Source organism: Trichosurus vulpecula, chromosome 5, assembly GCF_011100635.1.
Source record: "Trichosurus vulpecula isolate mTriVul1 chromosome 5, mTriVul1.pri, whole genome shotgun sequence".
NCBI lineage: Eukaryota > Metazoa > Chordata > Mammalia > Diprotodontia > Phalangeridae > Trichosurus > Trichosurus vulpecula.
Genome location: NC_050577.1, coordinates 297250433 through 297271155, shown reverse-complemented (window position 1 = coordinate 297271155; position 20723 = coordinate 297250433). Strand labels below are relative to the sequence as shown.

General features: G+C 44.0%; 1 protein-coding gene across 1 annotated transcript; it reads left to right on the top strand.

The window, feature by feature from the left end:
• Positions 1-801: 801 nt before the first annotated feature.
• DDX17 (DEAD-box helicase 17) lies at positions 802-20721 on the top strand. The gene is made up of 13 exons (XM_036761172.1): positions 802-1167; positions 4871-5021; positions 6739-6838; positions 7740-7873; positions 8606-8671; positions 9017-9158; positions 10527-10687; positions 10772-10944; positions 11115-11225; positions 11395-11456; positions 12132-12191; positions 16271-16507; positions 17525-20721. Exons 1-13 carry the CDS (start codon positions 1118-1120, stop codon positions 18028-18030), a joined length of 1953 nt encoding a protein of 650 aa, XP_036617067.1. The 5' UTR covers positions 802-1117; the 3' UTR covers positions 18031-20721.
• The last annotated feature ends 2 nt before the right edge of the window (positions 20722-20723 follow it).

The following is a 20723-nucleotide window of genomic DNA, read 5'->3' as shown; positions in this document are numbered from 1 at the left end:
CATACCAAACAAGATATTGACCAGTGGATCCAATCCAATAAACATTAATTAAGGACCTACTGAATGCCAATTCAGAAGGCGGCTTGGACCAGAGAATGGGCTTTTAGCTGTCAGTTGGCGCTGCAGCAGGCCTATCGTGCATTTATTAAGCACCTGCTGTGAGCCTACGAGACCCTGGGCTAGGGGTGGGAGGGGCCCGCCACGGGCACGCGCCTCTGGTCGGGGGACACTGAGTCCTCCAGGGTCTCTCTTCCAGCCCTCCGGCTCAGGCTCCAGCTGGCCTGGGCCTCGGCCCTGCGCGCAGGCGCACCGCAAGCTGGGGGGGAGGGGCGGAGCCTGCGGACAGCGGTGTGGGGGGAGGGGCGGTGTCAGTCGAGCTCCACAGCCCGCAACATGGAGGACGTTATTGTCGTCGCAGCGCTGCTTCTGCAGCCCCGCCGCCACCGCCGCAGTGGCGGCCTGAACCCCGGATTCTCCACCCCCGCTACGCTACGCAGAGTGCGCAGCCCCGCGGGCGCGGGCGGGCGGCGGGCTGCGGTCGCCAGGAATGTTACGTAGCGACTCGGCCGCTCCCCGCCCCTCCCCCGCCCCAGTTTACGCCACGTCGTCGCCGCGGCCGCGCGCGCGAGCTCTACGCACGCTGCGTAGCTCGGGGGCGCCCGGGCGGGCGGCGGGCGGCGGCCGCCTGCGCAGTCGGCGCGGCGCGCGTTCGGGAATGGCGCCGGGCGGGCCGCGCGGGGCGGGGGGCGGGGCGCGCCACTCGCGGACGCGGCTTACGTGCCGCCTGGGCCGTACGTAGCGCTCGAGTCGGCGCGGCGGCCGCCATTTTGTGGAGCAGCGCCGCCGAGCCAGGAGGGAGTCTCCGTCGCCGCCGCAGCGCGCCCGCCTTCTCCCAGCCCCGCGCCCGTCTCCGACGCGACCGCAGGCGACGGTGGCGACGCCGACGACGGGAGACGTCGCCGAGGAGCGAGCGATTTCGAAGCCCGGGCCCGCCTCGGCCTTGTCAGCCGCCGCCGCCGCCGGGCCCCTCCGCGCGGCCTGTGCCTCCGCCGCCGCCGACTCGCTTCTCCTCAGGCCCCCGCCCGGCTGCGCCCCGCTGCCCGACCCCGGCGCCAGCATGCGAGGAGGCGGCTTCGGAGACCGCGACCGGGACCGGGATCGCGGAGGGTGAGGGCGGGGAGCCGACAGGGCTTCGGGGACAAGCGGGGAAACCGAGGCACGGGGTGGGGGGGCGTAGGGTGTTGGCTCCAGAGGACGCGGGCGCTGCCTTGTGCGGGAGGGGAAACCGAGGCGGCACCCGTGGAGGGAACGAACGTTTATTGTGGATTTGGAGGGTCGCCGGGGCCTCCCTGGTCCGAATGGGGAAACCGAGGCGCAGAGAAGAGCCCGGGCCCTGGAGCCGCGGGGAGGGGTGGTGTAGCCCTTGTTCAGGGCTTTGTACAGGCGGGGAAACTGAGGCCCAGGCGGGGACGGGGCCGTACCGGCCTCCAGTCCGTCCATTTGGTAGATGGGAAAACAGGCTCGGAGGCCGTCGAGGCCGCCCCCTCCTCATCCCGAGGGGAAGGGACCGTGCCTTTCCCATCCCAGACCCGGGGAGGGGCTGCCCAGAGCATCGACGGATCTTCGGTCAGAAAAGGGGCCTTAGAAACCCGGAAGCCGCCCGCGAAGGAGGAATTTGGGGCTTCCCTGGAGCGGGGACACCCCGGAGGGGGAGGGGCTGCAGTAATCGCTAATCTCCTTCCCGGCTCTCAATCCTATTAGATTGCAGGAGGGCGGTGGGGGAGGGGAAAGGAACCCGTCCCTGAGAAGTTCACCTTGGAATTGAGCGGACGCCCCCCACCCCGCGGTCTGGGCCTTGGGGGCCCTAGAGACCTGACCCCGAGTCTCTAATGAGAGAGAGAGGTGGCCCGGACCATCACAACCTCAGGCTCCCCGGGGGCTGCTGGGAACAAAGCCATCCCACGCCAGAGACAGAGGCCCGATTTAAACAAATCTTACGGGAAAGAGACCCCTGCCCTCCCAGGATGGCGGAGACATTCAGTGGGGCGTGGGGGGGGGCATGAAGGCCCCGGGGCCAGGGCTGTTGTGCTTTTAGGTCTAGCTCCTGCTGGGCACTTGGAGTTCCCCCGTTGCATCTGTTTGTGGTCTCCAGCCAGGCTGGGCCTGACCTAGCCTTTTGGACCGTGCTGGTTAATAATCCCCAGCTTTTGTAGCCCCGAACTCCTGGATCCTTAGAGGGGATCCTGGGAGCAAACAGCTTCCGGCCGTGGAAGGACTTTCCCTAGATCACATGACTCGTTGGAAGCCGGCCAGGTACACTGATTTCCCCACTCTTCCTCTTGATCTTTCTCCCCCATGGAGATCTGGTGGCATCGAGTAAACATTAGGACTCCGGGCAGGCCCCGTCTAGACAAGAGTCAGAGCGGCCTAGGGCTGCCATTTTGGAATCGCACTCCTCCTGCAGCGCCGTAACTGCAGAGGTGCTTTGGGGGCAGTTAAGGGAACACCCAGGCTGTTTAACCCGTGGCTGCCTCTTGGACAGGTCTTAGATGAGGTATGGATCATAAGGTCCGCTGAGTTTCCTCATTAGAAGGTGAAGGTGAATTTTAGATTTAAGGCTTTAAACAAGCTGCATAAGTAACTCTGACCTTGGGGAGGGATCTGGAGAGATTTAAATTGTAAAAACCAACAGATGAGGTCTGCAAAGTATTGAAGTGGATAGTAATAGGAGCATTCCTGACTGGCTCTCAGTGTCGGTTTAGCTTGTTGGAAGAGCCAGATGGTTAGAACTTGTCTGTGCCGTACACAAAGACCAAATATCGACATATTTAATGATAATGCACCGTACCTGAAGGGGTTACCATCTGGAGAAGACAGCAGCTTCTGATTCTTATTCTTTAATGGCTCCATAAGTTTCAAATGACAAACCATTTGCCTTAGTACAAATAAAGTGGTGCCCTTTTACGGGGCTGCCTGTAAAGGCCTTTTCCTTCCCCCATCAAACATCTCAACTTGTTTTTGCTGTGTTACCATTTTTGCCCAAATAACTAAATCGTTAACTCACGTGCACAGGAATGGGTATGGTTAAGTAGGTAATGATCGTTTTAGATGGCTGTCTTTGTGATACAGTGTGATACAGCAACTTCTAAACATTCTTTTTATATGTACCAGAAATTTTATGAAATTACATATAAATATTTAGCATCTGAAAATAACCAGTACAAATGTTAGATATTACTGAGCCCCCAAATGGTATTCTCGTAAAGCCCACTTGAATGGTTATTTAAAGATGGGATAGATTATACAAATTCATATGTGGGCAAAAAGTTGCAACTTTGATCTTTTTGACTTCTCTTTTATTGATATGTGTTTGGTAGAGTTGACTAGTTTTCAGTGTGCAGTGGTTATGTCCAGAAATATTCCACCATAACAGGACATTATAATTATAGCTGCTAATTAGTAAAATTAAAATCACTAAAGAAAGTTGTTGGGCTTACTAAACATTAGTATAAACAGTCTCTTTGTGAAAGTAGATATGTAAAATGTCAGAAACTACGTCAGTCTGCCATATTTAGTGCAAAATTATAGAAGTGTTTTGTATTAATGGCAAGATCAAAAGTCTAATATTCTTACGAAAATAGTTCATTTTATTTTTTAGTAAGGGGGGTGCTGTTAAAACCAACCTAAAAATGGATACTCAGGAGATTTAAGTTAAACCCAAAAATGTAGGCCTCTGCTTTCTTGTTTGAAGAAGAAAGAATCTGTTCTGCTTTGCCTCATTAGTCTTGGTAACGTAGGCTAGAGAAAATGGCGTTGAAATGGCTGCTTCAACTGGGAATTCTTTATATAAAAAGAATGGAACCTTTTTTCTCCCACCAAGTCTTTCTTTGTTTTGTTTTAAACTGTTTAAAGTGAATGCAAGTTTTTGGATAATAGCAAATTCTTTATTTTGAAATGTATAAACAATCAGACATTTTGCTTGTGGCCTCATTTTATATGCTGGTACAAAGGAATTTTAAAAAGCAAATTTGAACAATTTGTATTTGGAGGAATTTGTCCATTTAATATACACTCCAAAATGATTTTTTGAATTATTATCTTTTTCAAAAATTTGGTTAAAAGATTAGGGGGAAATAGGACATATTTTATGTAGGTTTCCTTTAACATTGGCCGGCTCTAATAATCATTGGTTTTTTTTTCCTGATACCTGTGTATGCATAAATATCAAGCTGGCTTTATCCAGAGATTGAAGAAAAGATACATTATTAAACTACTTAGTTAAAATGGCTGTCTTTACTGGTTTCATTTTTGAACTTCCTTTATGGTTTTTCTTACTGACTGATGAATGATTCTTTTGTGAAATAAGCCTGTGGTTTGAAAAGAACATCAGTGATTTTAAACAAGTTGAAACTGTCCTTTTCTATTTATATTTAGAGAAGATCGTAACTGTGTGTATGTATATCAAGGTATTTTAATACTTTGAATTACAGGAAAAAGTTGGAGACTCTAGTTGTATTTTTAAAAATAATGCATTAATTGTAAAGTTGGAGTTCCAGAATTGCTTCTATAGCAGTAAGTTGTTCTGAGTAGATTTGTGAAAGAAGAATCTAATTTGGCATGACATGTCACAAGGGGGTAGGAGGGGCATCCTAATGCTAAAAGCTGGAAGAAATAGCTCCTGGTTTCCTGATGTTCAGTTTTGTGGAACAGGCATTAATGAGGAAGGAATTAGGCAGCCAGATTTTGTTGTCTACAAGTGTAGCTGTCTGGAATGGCATTTAAAATTTAATATTTTTCTTTATCTTTTAAAAAAAGATTTAGATACTTTTTGAAAACTGCAAATAAAGTGGACTAATTTTGATGGGCTTAGGTTTGGAGCAAGAGGAGGTGGAGGCCTACCTCCAAAGAAATTTGGTAATCCTGGGGAACGTTTGCGCAAAAAGAAATGGGACCTCAGTGAGCTGCCAAAGTTTGAGAAGAACTTTTATGTGGAGCACCCTGAAGTGGCCAGGCTTACCCCGGTAAGTTCCTACAGTGGGTTTTGTAAACATGAAGAAAATTAAAATGGCCAGCGTCTACTTAAGTAGTGATTTTTGTCCTAGCAAGCTGTGAGTCTTTTTTTCTGTACGTAAGAGCTGTGGCTCTGTTTTGGGAATAAAAACCTGAATTACAAATGCATGTGTCCATACATACACATGTACATGTTTTCATGCTTGACTGATATGATTCCCTACTGCATCTGAATCCTTTAATCTATCTTTTTCTTTGATTTTATATCTTACCTCTGTTAGAGTTGATTGGTATAAAATGCATTTTAGTAATAAAGTGATTTCAGTATATCTATAAACATAAATAACATTTGTTGGTTACTGTAGTATTTGAGAGCCAGGAAATGAGAACTGGTACTTGTCAGGTTCATGGGATATGAAGTTGGAAAGGATCTTAGAGAAGACCTAGTCCAATATTTGCTTTACTTTGTGCTAAATAAATAGTAAACTATAAAATAGTAGAACCGTCTAGTTACATATTTCCATTCCAAATGTTGACACTGTAATAATCTGAGTTTGAAGTATTACATACAACATGGTACAGAACAAAAACTTAAACGAAGCACAGCCTTCATCAAAATGTTCTTTGTATATTTTATACTTGGGTGACAAATTGACAAGGATAAAAGTGATAAAACTTTTTTTTTTGCATCATGATGACCAGAAAAATCAACATTTAAGCAGGTTTTTATAGTGGAAAGAGCATCAGTCTAGGAATGAGGAGACTAGTTGACTTTGCCATTGATTAGTTATCCAACTTGGAACATGATGTTGAGTCTCTTTGCCCATTGGTCAAAAAGCATTTCTTAAGCACTTAACTCTGGCTGTCAATCTAAGCAGTGGCTTCACTTGATCATTTGTAACATGGGGCTAGTATTACTTTAACATCGGATGAAATAAGGGCTGTGAGAATAATGCATGTGTTACAATTTCCTCACTAAGAAATAATGTAAACGTTAAAATGAATTTCCAGCGAGATAATTGACAGTATGAACTGAAGCATGGTTAGGATGCCTTGCAAAATAACGCCTCTAGAATACCTACCTCTCTGACCATTCTAGATAATCTTACAGGAAAAACAGCTTAAATGGAAACTTGAGAGTAGCTGTTTTATATTGTGCATCTCATTAAATTCTGTGGAAGAATACGGAATTGCTGACCTCTTGTTATGTTATGCCTCAGTATAATACAGTAGAATTTAATTTAGTTACTTAAAAGAAAATCATAATGAACTAGAATTTATATAGTGCCTACCATGTGCCAGGCACTGTGCTAAGTGCTTTAACAAGTGTTATCTCATTTGATACTTAAAACTGCCTTGGGAAGTATATTGTCCTTATTTCTTTAACATTGAATAAACTGAGATAAGCAGAAGAATTAAGTGACTTGCCAAAGGTCACATAGTAAGAGTCTAAGGCCAGATTTGAAGTCTGGTCTTCCTGACTCCAGGCTCAGCCCTCTTTCCGCTGCAGCACTAGCCAACTCAAAAGATGCCCATTAGGCTGAGGCATGCTTAAAACTAGTAGGGGGAAACAGCATTTTAAAGACTTCCTATACTCTCAGATGTACTTACAGTTTTATTTTAGTGAAATGGAAATTTCCTTACTGGTTGCCAAGTTAAAGGAAGCTATATAATAGCTATCCCAAAGAGAAACTTTGTGATAACCTGCTTGGTTTTATTTTACTGTAGTATGAGGTTGATGAACTACGCCGGAAGAAGGAGATAACAGTGAGAGGGGGAGATGTTTGTCCTAAGCCAGTGTTTGCCTTCCATCATGCTAACTTCCCCCGTAAGTATTCTTCATTTTAGTCAAGTTACTCACATAAACATTTTTGACTGTTGTGTATGGAGACCCCGATGCAGAAACTGATGAAGGGGAAAATTTATTTAGTTAATCAAAGGATAAACAGGAAGGGTAATTGGTAATTTTATGTAGATTAGATCTAGAGACCAGGTGTGCTTAATCTGATGACATGGGCAGGAGTTAAACTGGAGGACTCTGGAGTGCATCGATTTTGATGGGTGACCTGGAAAGGGATGCCCACACTGGTGAGGTCCTGCATCCAATGACATACACTAGACATTACTGGTTTTCTTAACAAGTTAAAGGGTACGGGAGACTAGTCCTTAGTAACTAGGAGTTTCAAACCTTGTCAAAGCCTAAAGGCTCTTAAGAAAGGAGAGAGTGATAAATACCAAGGGTGTTCTAAAGTGTTCTCTCCTTGAACTTCATGTGATCTTGTTAAGAGACTCTGTGAGAATCCTTTAGAGCAGGTTCTCAACCAGCACTATGCCTTGGGCACCCTGGCAATAGAGTTGTCCAGAAGAGGACAAGGGTAGTTTTATCTGGTCTTTAAACTTGATTTCCACTAGAGATGGAATTGTTGGTGTCCATTGGAGAAGCATGTCCCATTCTTACTGAATGTGCTTATAAATCTTTTATTTCTTAGGTGCACATGCATGGCAAACTTTAGATTATTTCCTTTCATATTGAATATGAGTTATAGGAAGATAGAAGGTTCAGGGGTCCAAAACAGTTGAGAAACATTATTCTAGGGTTTTGACTCTAAATTGTTGCAGGAAGTGGCAGAATATGAGGTTCTTCCCCCATTGGGTTCTGTATGACTGGTAATGATGTTCATGTCCTTTGGTCGAAGTGTTACATTTGTTTTGGTCTTTTTGTCTTGTAGAGTATGTGATGGATGTGTTAATGGATCAGAACTTCACAGAACCAACTCCAATTCAGTGCCAGGGATTTCCATTGGCTCTTAGTGGCCGGGATATGGTGGGCATTGCCCAAACTGGCTCTGGGAAGACTTTGGCAGTAAGTATCAGGAACCATATCACTTGAACAGTCAGTATTCATTTAGCCTGCCTCTGTGAGTTGCTGAATTCTGTGCCATTGAACTGTGTAGTGGAAAGCAAACTGAAGTCCCTAGGAGACCCTGGTTTGAATTGCACAGTTAGCAAGTCCCTGAACTTCTCTGGGTCTGTTTCCTTGTGTCTCCTGTTAATTCCTACTTTCTATAAAACAGGAATTAGAAGAATTGACTACCTCAAAGGGTTATTGTGAGGAAAGTTTCATACGGGAGCTTTTCTTAATCCAGTTGATGAATTGCATTTTGTTCCGTGCTGTCTATGTGAATGACATACTTAAGTGAACAGGAGACTGTTGATACTGCTCCTTGCTTTAGTTTGGGGACTTTGTGAAATGTCACAAACTTGACTATACAGGAACTAGAAGTTTTTTCCCCTAAGTTTCAGTTGAATTTAATTTGATGTGCTGTAAGTGAAGAGGCAATGTCCTGTAATAGAGAGGATGCAGTATATAATACTCAGGAGGTCTGTGGTGTTCAGTCACTAATACTGTTGCAACCTGATCAGCCTGCTTAGCTTAAGCTTTCTCATATGTCATTATGTGATATTACCCATTTCAAAAGGTTGTTGTGAAAAATGTATTTTGTAAACCCTAAAATGCTATGTAAATACAAGTTGGTGTTGCTCAACTAAAGCCATGAAGTTTTATCGAGGTTTTCTTTGTGTCCCTCTTTTTCAGTATTTGCTGCCTGCAATTGTTCATATCAACCATCAGCCATATTTGGAAAGGGGGGATGGCCCAATTGTAAGTGTCTTTTTTAATCTAAGAAGTGATCTGTCAGAACCCACATAAGCAGTTAAAATGTTGAGAGTATTTACCAGATCCACACTGTGTGTTCTGAGCACCTTGCTAGCTTTTTATAGGGCAGCAAGGGAAAGTATAGAGTCAGTGTTTTTATGTACAAACTTTACAGGGTGATTGGTGAGGCAAGACATACATGTACATGTAACAGTTTAATGATGGTGTTGAGGTTAATCTCCCCAGGGGAAGCAGAGATTGAGGGTTTGTTTTAATCATACGCTCATTTGATTTTAATCCCTCCTTCACTTGTGCAAGGTGTGTTTTATGTATGTCCTCTTTATTTTTTAGTGCCTGGTTCTGGCACCTACCCGAGAACTGGCCCAACAAGTACAGCAAGTAGCTGATGATTATGGCAAATGCTCTCGATTGAAGAGTACTTGCATATATGGAGGTGCTCCGAAAGGTCCCCAGATTCGAGATTTGGAGAGAGGTAATGAGGAATCCAAAGCTTTCATTGTGTAGAAGGTGCACGTACATTTACAGAAAAATTAGAGCTGCATTTGTGAAAAGCAAGTGTCTATAAATTAGATTTTCCTATTAGCTTCCAGTAAAAATGTCTTTCCATTCACTTGTTGCTTCACTGGAAAATAAAATATACTTATAAGAATGTGCCATTTAAAAAGTAATTCGCAGTGTTACAATATGTGAATGGAAGGTAATTTTTGTTCTTAAAGAGCTCATGCTATAATTGGAGGAGACAACACATAATAGGAGGATGTAGCTGTAGAGGTGGTATAAGGGCCTGGTGGTTCTGTGGGTATATTGGGGGGTGCAGTAGAGGGGAATGAGAGTGTTCCCTCTGGAATGGTTGATGATGGGGGAAGAGGGTCTGGCTAATGGGGAAAGGACAGGAAATCCTCACTTGGTTCCAGCAAGGGACGCCCAAACAAGTACCCTGAAGGGTTGTGGGTGCCTTGGGGAGGGGAATATCCACCCCTCTTTCCTTTCAATATGATCTTAAGGGCAGGGGTTAATTTTTTTATGGAACTTAGTTTTCATGTAAAAGTAATAAACTGTTCTATCTATAGTTGTACAACAGATTTTGAGGATGTTGGAGTTGTACAGCATCAATATATCTGTTTAACAGTTGCTTAAATAATCTACGAGTATATTGAGGAGTTCAGCGAATAAAACTTCTGCCTGATAACTAGCTCAGCAAATACAAATCACATGACCAAAGTCAGGTGAATGGAGAAGTTGTACTTGAATTCAGAAAGCTTCAGGTCCAAATCCAGCCTCTTAATTGAGGGCTGTGTGACTATGGGCCTGTCACCTACCCTCAGATCCACAGTTATGGATGAATATGGATTGGCAGTGCTGGAGGGCATTTCCCAAAAGGATAAATCCTAGGTGTGCTCCCCCTGATGACTGCCAGTGTTAGTATGGTGTCATTGAAAACTCTGATGTGCTATAAAAATGAGACATAATTGAGGAAATGCACTTAGGAGCAGGACTTAGGAGTTGTAGAAAGAGTAGTGGATTTGGGCCCTGCAAAAATGGGAAGGTCAGACTAGGTGCTTTCCAATGTCTCCTCCTGGTGCTAAACCTGACAGTAGTGACTGCTGCTTGTCAAGGTGGAATTTGATCTTTCCCTACTGCTATTTATCACAAGGGTACATGTTATACCTAAAGTTTCCACTGCTGCTTAGCTGAGCTCCTTATTCTTAGGTGTGACAGTTTTTTGGTTTTTTTTTTTGTTTGTTTTGTTTTTTTTTTTTTTGCTTTGGACTTGTTTAACTCATTACTTGGTTGGATATGTAAGTGATGTTGTCCCCCTTCTTGAACTTTCTTTTTGTAGGTGTTGAAATATGCATAGCCACTCCTGGTCGCCTGATAGATTTTCTGGAATCGGGAAAGACCAATCTTCGCCGTTGTACTTACCTTGTATTGGATGAGGCTGACAGGATGCTTGATATGGGTTTTGAGCCTCAGATTCGAAAGATTGTGGACCAAATCAGGGTATGAAAAACTGATGCTTTTTCCTCTTAGTATCTCTAGTTGTAAAAGTTCCTTCATCCAGCGGTACTCTCTCCTTGCTTTTAGCCTGACAGACAGACCCTGATGTGGAGTGCCACCTGGCCAAAAGAGGTTCGACAACTTGCTGAGGATTTCCTTCGTGACTACACCCAGATCAATGTGGGGAACCTAGAGCTGAGTGCCAACCACAACATCTTGCAGATTGTGGATGTTTGCATGGAAAGCGAGAAGGACCACAAGTAGGAAGCTGTTCTCAAATAACTTACTACTGAGTAGGCCAATTAATTATTTTTTGACATTTGAATGTTTCTCACTGATTTTCCAAATCAGTAGTATCAGGGTGCCCATATATTAGTGAGCACTGTAACTTCGGCAGATAAACATTTTAGAATTTGTGATTGCCTTCCAGACTGATCCAGCTGATGGAGGAAATAATGGCTGAAAAAGAAAATAAGACTATAATCTTTGTGGAGACAAAGAGACGTTGTGATGACTTGACCCGAAGGATGCGCAGAGATGGGTGAGTGTAGTGTTGAACTGTCAGCTTCAGTCTGTTAGGGATTTTCAAATTAAAATGGTAGCCCATTAACAATTTGTGCTTTGCAAAGTGGTCATGACATAATTGATGGGTACAGATATTTTTGTGGCTTAGTGTGTTTTCTAAAATGAAGGTCAATTTTCCTTGACAGATGGCCAGCTATGTGTATCCATGGAGACAAGAGTCAACCAGAAAGAGATTGGGTGCTCAATGGTGAGTGCAGACCTAAGAGTGTTGGCATTTTGATGAAATATTATTGATTCTCTTATTAATCAGGAACAATAGCTCAGAAATACTTTTTCTCTGACTCTTACTGTATAGCACAAATTCTTGAGGGAGGAATATCATGATAGAAAAGGGGGAAAACGTTGTGGTCAGCAGAAAATTTGCATGTTTCTCTTCTATTATCTGCTCCCTTTCCTCCATAGTTTTTTTTTCCCTCTTTGGTTTATTAAGTTATTAAGATGGGATAAAATATATCCTCCTTTTTTAAAAGAATGTACTTGTCTTACGCATTTCTGATGGAGCTTCATGAATATTTTAGAAGAAAGTGTTGGAATGTGAAGAGTACTGGATTGGGAAAGAGAAAACCCGGATTCAGATCCTTACTTTTGCTTCTTAGGCATAGACAAATCACCTTACTGGGCTAGCCTTCAGTTTCCCCATTGTTTAAATGAGGGCTTTGGACTAAAAAATAGGGAGTCTAGGTTAGGTGTACAGTAATAGAAAGGTGGCAGTTTTGGGGGGAATACTACAAATTTTAATCTAACAGAATGAAAGAAAGGCCCAGTAAAACTAGAAATGGTTATTGGATTTTCTTCTGAAACATACTTCTTAGGACTGTTAACTCAACATAACTTTGTGTGGGGGGGTGCTCTTGTCTTTCAGAATTCCGTTCTGGGAAGGCTCCCATCCTCATTGCTACGGATGTAGCCTCTCGTGGGCTAGGTTTGTACAGATAGGTGTCTCTTGCCTATTACTGGTATATGTATCTTTTTTGGTTGGGAGGTTTATTTATTACCTCGCAGTAGAGTCTACGTGTGTGTATTTAGATACATTTTTTTAAAATGATGTAAAGCGTGATTTCCCCCACAAGTAATTTTAAAAAATCTTTGGTGTTTTTTTTCCTAACATGTTCAAAGTCTCTTCCTGCTCCTAACAAACAGGCTTTGGTTTGCAGCAAGGCCTAGGCATGACTACTCGAGGGAGAAGAGACATTCAATCAGTTAAAACAAAGCAGTGCATTTTGGCCCACGCCCAGTTTACTCTCTCAGACTTGTTGGTTGGACAGCACGGATTGTATTGAGGTTGGCTGTCATCAGCTCACATGTATGCCAAGGAAAAATCTGTATGACTTTTCTCAGAAGTTGCTTTGATGCAATTTTCTTTGTAGTTTTTCTTCTTGATACTTGGCCAGCTGAGCAGAGGTGTTCACCTGCCCCATTTGTGGTAGTGGCAGAGTTTCTTTCTCTGCTCCACAGGACTGTTGCAGTGGATTGTTGGGGTTGAGCATATCCGTGTATGGATGGCTTAGTTGGTCATTGCTGCCCAGCTTTATCATCGATTGGGCACTGAATTCTGGCTTTGTGGGAAACATATAGTTACTGCCAGTTTTAAAAATGAATCTCCTGGCAGGCTTCCACTGTGACTTCAGATATACCCAGACATCTCTGGGCCACTTTAGGTTTTTAGAGTGATTGTCAAACTTGGCAGTGCCAGCCTCTACTTTAAAGTATGTGGGTAGATTCACTCTTGAATTAAGTCTGACTTGGTGGCACGTTTCTGTAATTGGGAGCCTTGTCTTAATCTTGAAAGGCCCGAAAGGCAATACACTCAGAAGCCTTGTGAAGGCATCATACCTAACAAGGGACGAATGTCGAGACTGAGCTCCAAGTGTGTTGGCACATTTTTCCTCTCCAGACTTTCCTTTCTCCAACCCTTACCCAAAAAGCGTTGCTGATTGCTTCGTCTTTAAGAGGTGGTGGCCTCCCAGCCGTGACTGGATACTGTCTCTGCCCTCAGAAGGTCATGTCTCGACCTGTGCAGCGAGAACTTGGGCCTGTTGGGAGAAGGGGCTAAGGCCTGGAAGCAGTTTATATGGAAAACAAAGCTTTCAGTGATGGTGATTTTTAAACAGGCTTGCTATGTGCTGGTAGCTTCTTTGTGCATCTCGCCTAGACAGTTAAAATAAACCTGCAGCCCACCCATCCCTGCACCCCCACCAACCTAATTGGCCGCCATGTTGTAACCAGCCTCCCCACCCCCACCCCCCACTCAGCCGAGTGAAGGGGCCGGGAAGGTCTCCGAGTCTGTTTCTTGTTACTAAACAGCACCTGTGCTTGTTTGGGCCCCTTTGTTTGCTGCCTTGTAAAATCAAAAGGAGGACAAAATAAACTGGCCAGCTTGTGACCAAGGTCCTCTGAGATCTGGAAAGTGAAGGCGTCTACCTCGTGTAGACAGGGGCGCACTATTTTGGCGGAGTCACCAGGCCTTTTCTCTCCCTCCCTGGTAAACAGTGGTTTCTTAAATGCTCCCTTCAGGTAAGTTCAACTCTGAGAATTTCATTAGTCACTATCAGAGAGAAAGCTCCTTCCCCTGGTCTTTCTAAAAATCTTGTTTTGTTAAACTTCACTTGGTTAAACTAAAAACAATGAATTTCTTTTGTCTTGTTTTCTAACAGAAGCTTTGCTATCAGCTGCACGTCACTCAGTGCAGGCTCGGGGCATCTCTGCATGGGTGGTCCGGAGTCGCTCTAGATGAGCATATTTCTTGGCCTCTGTCCCCAGCCTGTTCCCCACTTCCCACCCCTCCCGTCGCCCCCCCACCCCCGCCCCTTCCCCAGTTAATGACTGAGCTGCAGGCCAAACCATAGGACTTTTTTGATGGTCCGACCAAAGGGTATGTGACCCAGAGAGTATTTCTTACCCTGCTACATCTTCTCTAAAGGCAACAAGATAATACATTTGTGGCACACAGGTACATCAGAGCATGATTGGCTGGAGGGACCAAATCCTCTACTTGCTCTTGTGTGCACGCAGGACCACCTTTTTAGTCTGGGGAACCATCATGGCCTCTGGCCCCTCCTTACGTCCCTGTCCCCCAGATGTTCCCAAGTGTTAGAATCGGAAATACTGACTACAGTCCCCAATGCTTTCTTTTAAGAAGGCAATTCCTTGCAATAATACAACTGGCTCTGCTGATGGTGGACAGACATGCGGAATGGGATTGACCAAAGAGCATACAGTTGGCTGCTTGTCAGACTCTTATTTACCCTGGCTCTGAAGATGTGGCTGTGTTGATCAAAATTTCCCATCCCCTTATCTTACTCCTGTCCTATCTTTGCAGTTTTTTTTTTTTTTTGCTCTGTTGCATCAACGACCCTAGCTGGAGACTCACGCTGCCCCCTGTGATATCTGCCTTCTCACTCTTTCTGGTGTGATTCAGGACTTAGGAGTCAGCAAAGACTGAGGAGCCTTTACTGTAATAAGAAACAGACATAATGCCCTTTTCTTCCCATCCCCTTTAACAACAGTCTTTTTAAACTTTTTAAAAAAAAAAACAAAACAAAACATCTCCCCCTGAAATTAATGCAGTCTGGGCAATAGATGCAGTCTGACCCTTTGGATGTAACTTTTGCATTTTTATTCATTATTTTTTTCTACAATCACCCCTATTATCCCCGGGGGGAGGCGTTGGAGGACCTGAAATTTTTACCCGAACCCAGGTTCTCCGGCGCTTGGCAACCAAATGGGGCTACAGAGAAGCATCTAAGCCAGTTCACAGAGCGAGCGTGTGTGGGGACTTCTCACTGCCACGGACCCTTGATGCATGCTCCCCGCGCTCCAGTGGTCCCGTGTCAGAGGGCGGAGTTTTCGAAAGGAGGCCGCCAAAAATAAAAGGCAAAGAGACGGGATCGGCTGCAGCGGTTTCCCAAAGGAGGAGGGAGTGTGCATCGGTCTGGTAACAAACAGAGAATGTTTTTTAATTATTTATATCACAAAAATCTGTGTTTTATCTTGGATATTTTTGGAATATTCTTTGTAAAATGCAGATTTTTTTTTTCCACAAAACATTAGGACTCTAATGACAGTCTTAATTTTGCTTGTTATAGTAAATAGATTATCTTACGACTTCAAGCATCACACTAACATTTACATAGTTTAGAGATGGCCAGAATGTATCTCAAGGTTTCGTGGCATTTTCCAAATTGGCTATTCATCTCATTCCCTGGTTACTTAGACAAGCTTTGGTTGAGTTAAACCACAGCTTTGAGTTGAGCAAGATCATCAGAAACTGGACTTGGTAGTATAGTAAAATTTTAGTGTAATGTGTTTTCATGATAATTAGAAGAAAAAGAGGTAGGGAAAGATGATTTAAGTTTTTGAGAAAAAATTAGGTGGACAGAATTTGTAGCAGGAGTGTTTCTAAAGTTGAATGATGGGGAGTTAATAAAGAACATGAAATGTTTTGGTTGTTAAGCTCCTTTGACAAATTAGTCATAAGAAAGTATATGCAGCTCTGTTTTTGCCATGTAACTGGTTTGAAGGTAAGTGTGTAATATTGCTATATTTTGCTGGGCTTCTCCCAACAGAGTCGAAGTGGTTTGCCCTTATTTATAAGTAACAACAGTACCATTTTGCTTCATGTTTTAGTGAGTTTTGGAGAGGAGGGAACTGGAATTGGTTTGACTCTTCAGAGGGTGTCTTTTGGAGAGTTTCTATGATTCCGTGAAGTGCTTTTGATTCAGCACAGGCCAGACGTTGAGGAGATGGTTGCTTAAATACTTTTGCATCCATTTGGGGGTGGGGTGCCGCTTACGGCGTCCCCAAGATGAACTAATGTTGTTTCTCCCTCTTTTACTCTGTTGGGATGAGTCTGTTTTGTTTCTGCTCAGCGCGGTTACTAATTTATTCTTCTCTCCTCTTGCCGTCATCTTCATCCGCGCTTCCCACCTATCGTTGGCACGTTCTTTACCTTCTTTCCCATCACTTCAACCCCCATCTTGGGATTCAACGCTGGTCCTGAAGATGTGGAAGATGTTAAGTTTGTGATCAACTATGACTATCCAAACAGCTCAGAGGATTACGTACACCGGATTGGCCGGACGGCCCGTAGCACCAACAAAGGCACCGCCTACACGTTCTTCACCCCAGGAAACTTAAAACAAGCTAGAGAACTAATCAAAGTATTAGAGGAGGCCAATCAGGCCATCAACCCGAAACTGATGCAGCTGGTGGACCACAGAGGAGGTGGTGGAGGCGGGGGTAAGACTGAAGTCCTGGGGTTTTTCAGGTTCTTTGATAGAGCTTTGAATAGTTAATATCTCTGCTTTGCTCTAGTGGGGGCAGGTGAAGGCCAGCTAACTGGCAGTTTTGTTCATTGAGCTTGGGAGGGAAAACTGTAGCTTTGTTTCTTCCTTTCTCTATTGAAAATTACAACTTGGTCGTGTGTTGCATAGATATAGCCTGGGTCTAATAATGGAGTTCATATACCTGTTCTTTAAGAAAATATATCACAATATTTAGAACTTCATTCTACCCTTTTCTTCTCCAATGTTAGCGTGTCTTCTGTTAGATTCCTGACTGCTAGTCTCAGTGAACTATGATGCCAGTAAAGTCAATAGTTCTGTTTAGAAGTGCATGCAGGAACGCTCAAAATTGAGCATAAAATAATTGGTGTTACTTTATTTTCAGAAAGCTTTATTGATGTCACTAATTTGTACTGTATGCGGTTTATTTTCCATATAGGAGAAGTGAATAATTTTGGCCCCGTTTTTTATGGTTGTAGAAACTCGAGGCAGAACATTTTAAATTATAGCGTTAGAAAATCAAATAGGACTTGGGTCAGTCAGCTCACTCCCAGTTCAGCGTACCTGGCCACTTTCCTGACCATCATTTTTTTAAAGCTCAGGTGGAAGATCTAAACCTCTATGAGGATGTTTTGCTTAGCTCACATACTTATATGTAAAGAAAGCAACTGGCAGGGTGGGGTGTGAACAGCAGGAAAATAGGGATTAACTAAAGAGCTTTATCTACAAGTTGACTTCTCACTTCTCTGGGTGATGTGTGAGATCTAGCTTTCGTGGGTCTCCTTAGAGTAAATGAAAGTGAAGAAAAACTATTAGAAATATGGTTGCATAACTTTTTTTGAACATTATACCCGTGGGAGTTGCCTTATAAAAATTAGGGAAAGTACGAGGTCCTCTTGTCTACCTGATTATATCCAGTCGTGTTAAAATCCTACTTCTAGGCCTTGTGTAATTCCACGTATCCTTCCATTAGGTGGTCGTTCTCGATACCGTACCACCTCTTCGGTCAACAATCCCAATCTGATGTACCAGGATGAATGTGACCGAAGGCTTCGAGGAGTTAAAGATGGTAGCCGGAGAGACTCTGGAAGCTATCGTGATCGTGGAGATACGGACAGAGCTGGTTACGCTAATGGTAGTGGCTATGGCAGTCCCAATTCTGCCTTTGGAGCTCAAGCAGGCCAATACACCTATGGCCAAGGCACCTATGGGGCAGCTGCTTATGGCACCAGTGGCTATGCAGCTCAGGAATATGGGGCTGGCACCTATGGTGCTAGTAGTACTGCCTCGACCGGGAGGAGCTCTCAGAGCTCCAGCCAGCAGTACAGCGGCTTGGGCCGGTCAGGGCAGCAGCCTCAGCCTCTGATGTCTCAGCAGTTTCCACAGCCTCCTGGGGCTACTAACATGATAGGTTACATGGGGCAGACCGCCTATCAGTATCCTCCCCCTCCACCTCCCCCTCCTCCCTCCCGTAAATGAAGCCACTCAGGTGGTGGCAAGACGTGTCCAGACCTCTTACTTACATTTAAAGGAACTCTCTTTCCTTTTTACTTTCTTCCCTTTTTTTTTTTTCCTTTTTAACCATTGTGATTTGTCTTTCATGCAGGTTAGTTAGAATTCCACTGCCAGATTTCTTCTGCCCGCCAAAATGATCCAGTCCATATTAGAAATTTTGTAAAAAAAAAAAAATATATATAGCTGACTGGAAATGTTCCCTTTTTTCCCCCTCCCACTTCTTGCATGTTGAGGAAATTTGAACTGAGCTTTCTTTTCTTAAAAGAAAAAAAAATGGGCATCAGGCCATTCAATCCTAGCCCATTTTTTTTTTGTTTTGTCTAGGTTAAGGAGTTGGGCAGGAGGGAGATTTGCAACATAGCACAGAGCACAGTTAGTTGTTCATGCTTTCATGTGCTCGTTTGACTGGGGTGCAGGGAGAGCATGCAGAGCATTTGGTATGATGTTCTAAGTTCTCTGAAACTAGCTTGGAGTGGAGTTCTAATTGGCCCTGGGCATTGGTTCTAAGCTCCCATATTTTACAGTGTGCTTATTTTACTTGGCTGATTGCCTGTTAAACATTTAATGCAACCAAATTCAGACTGGATTGGGAATTTAACTCTGCCTCCTTCCACCTCCCATATCACCCACTTCTCTGAAAAGTCATCTTTTAATGAGGCTGCCTTTGTTACTGAAAAGCAGCCGTTGATGGTCAGCCATAATGTCATGAAAATTAGATTGCTGAGAATCTGGATTTAACTGTGGCCAGAAGTACAAGCTGGTGTTTAAAATGAATGTCTTTTATTTTAAAAACTATGGGTATTTTCTGTGATGGTTAAAGTATAGCATCTCAGCAGCTGGGTGGGAGCTGCATGTATGTATTCCTCACATTGCCAGGGACCATCCAGACAGCTGCTGCAGGCAAGAGGGACAGAGATGCCCACGAAACAAAACAGATTTTTATTAACCATACAGTTCCATGCATTTACCTGCAGGATAGAAAGTACCTTTTATTGCAGAGGATTTTCTGAACCTCTGCAGTGAACAGGGTTTTCCTATTAACATCAGTGTTTACAGAACTAGGGTGGAAGCCCCTTTTTTCCCTGTCATCCCTTTGTCTTTTTACCCAAAAGGGATTAGGCAGAGCTGTTCTGAGTTCATTGGTTTAAAACTCCCTTTATACTTTCTATAGACCTTTATAACTGAGCTTCTGGGTATGTTTCTCCAGGATCCAATTGTGGTCAGTTTTTACAGGTAGGTAGTATTTTAGGGAAAGGTTAGGAAAGACTGGAACGTAAGCATTTGATTCGCTTTTTCTCCATCTGAAGGTAGGTGAGTGTTTCCTGTTTGTAGTTAAGCATGTTGTCTATTCTCTAATGTAACTTCATTTGGCAGATGGGCCAGGAACAGCAGATCCTGGAGAGAATTCCCTGCCCTTGTTTCACATAATTTTTCATCTCTCCCTAACTAGTTACTGTGTTGACATCCTTTGGCAAAGCGGCAGAACCCCAAACACCTCTCCCCAAGGCCAGTAAGAGAGGCTTTGTTTGGTTATTGTGGGCGCAGTTATGGGATTGTTCAGAGGCTCAGTGGGCTGCATTTCTTCAGCTGAAGGAGTGTACTTGTTGATTGATAAGATCTGGGTTTGGCCTCTCCCCATTTTGATTTTCTTTAGGGGGAGAATAAAGGGGGGGGGGCTCCTGAGGGCTTCTGAAGGTCTGGTTAAGTGTGCACCATACAGGTAGGTTGTTAGCATAAGCTGGAATTCTGTGCATGTAAGCTGTCTGGCATTCATATTTCCTTTTCTCCCCTTACCTTCCATTTCTCTCTCTGCCCCTCTTTTTTCCTTCTATTGTAAAAGTTGAGGATATGGGGTGGGAGGTGGGGAACAACACCTATACTGTGGCCACAAGTTTGCCCTGTGCTATGTATCTTCAAACCAAGGCCCCCAAAGAACGTTTGCTGTCCCAAGCACTGATCAGTCTGTTGTAGATATTTTCTTCTCCCCTCAAACAGATGTGAAACTGTTCACCTGTGAGTTCTCATGCAGAAGTGGCGCCAGGGAGGTAGTCTGCCCTCTCACAGCTCTTAAAAGCTGTTAATGAGAAGGGTCTCTTGGCAAGCAAGACAGCCTTTAGTTTGCTCCTACTTGATGGTGAAATGAGATTTAACAGTGCATCTCAAAAGCTATTGCAGCTTGGATCTTACAAATCTGCAAGGGTCCCTCCGGTGTCATCCTGAGCATCAGCCTCCCATGTCCTCATGTGTTTGGCTCCAAATGCAGATTCCAACTGCTGTTGAATTAAGTACATATTCCAAAGGACCTGCATTGATAACTACAATTGCATTTGTATCATTGAAACCCTTTTGGGGGGGAGGGGCTTAATGTGGAATCGTGGGTTACCTCTGACCCCTCCCTGACTATTCACTGTGTGGACTTCTCTAACTGAAGGGTCAGTGGCTTTTTGTGTGGGATCAGTGCTTTTTGTTCTTGCCCTTGCTGGTCTCCGAACACATTCCTGTTGCATTAAGACTTGACTTGAAAGATTCATAGATGTGTAATGTTCAGGCACAGGATATTAAAAGCTATGTTACTATTCTTAGTTTGTAAATTGTCTTTTGATACCATCTTGTTTTCTTTTGTAGGTATAAATAAAAACACTGTTGACAATAAAAGT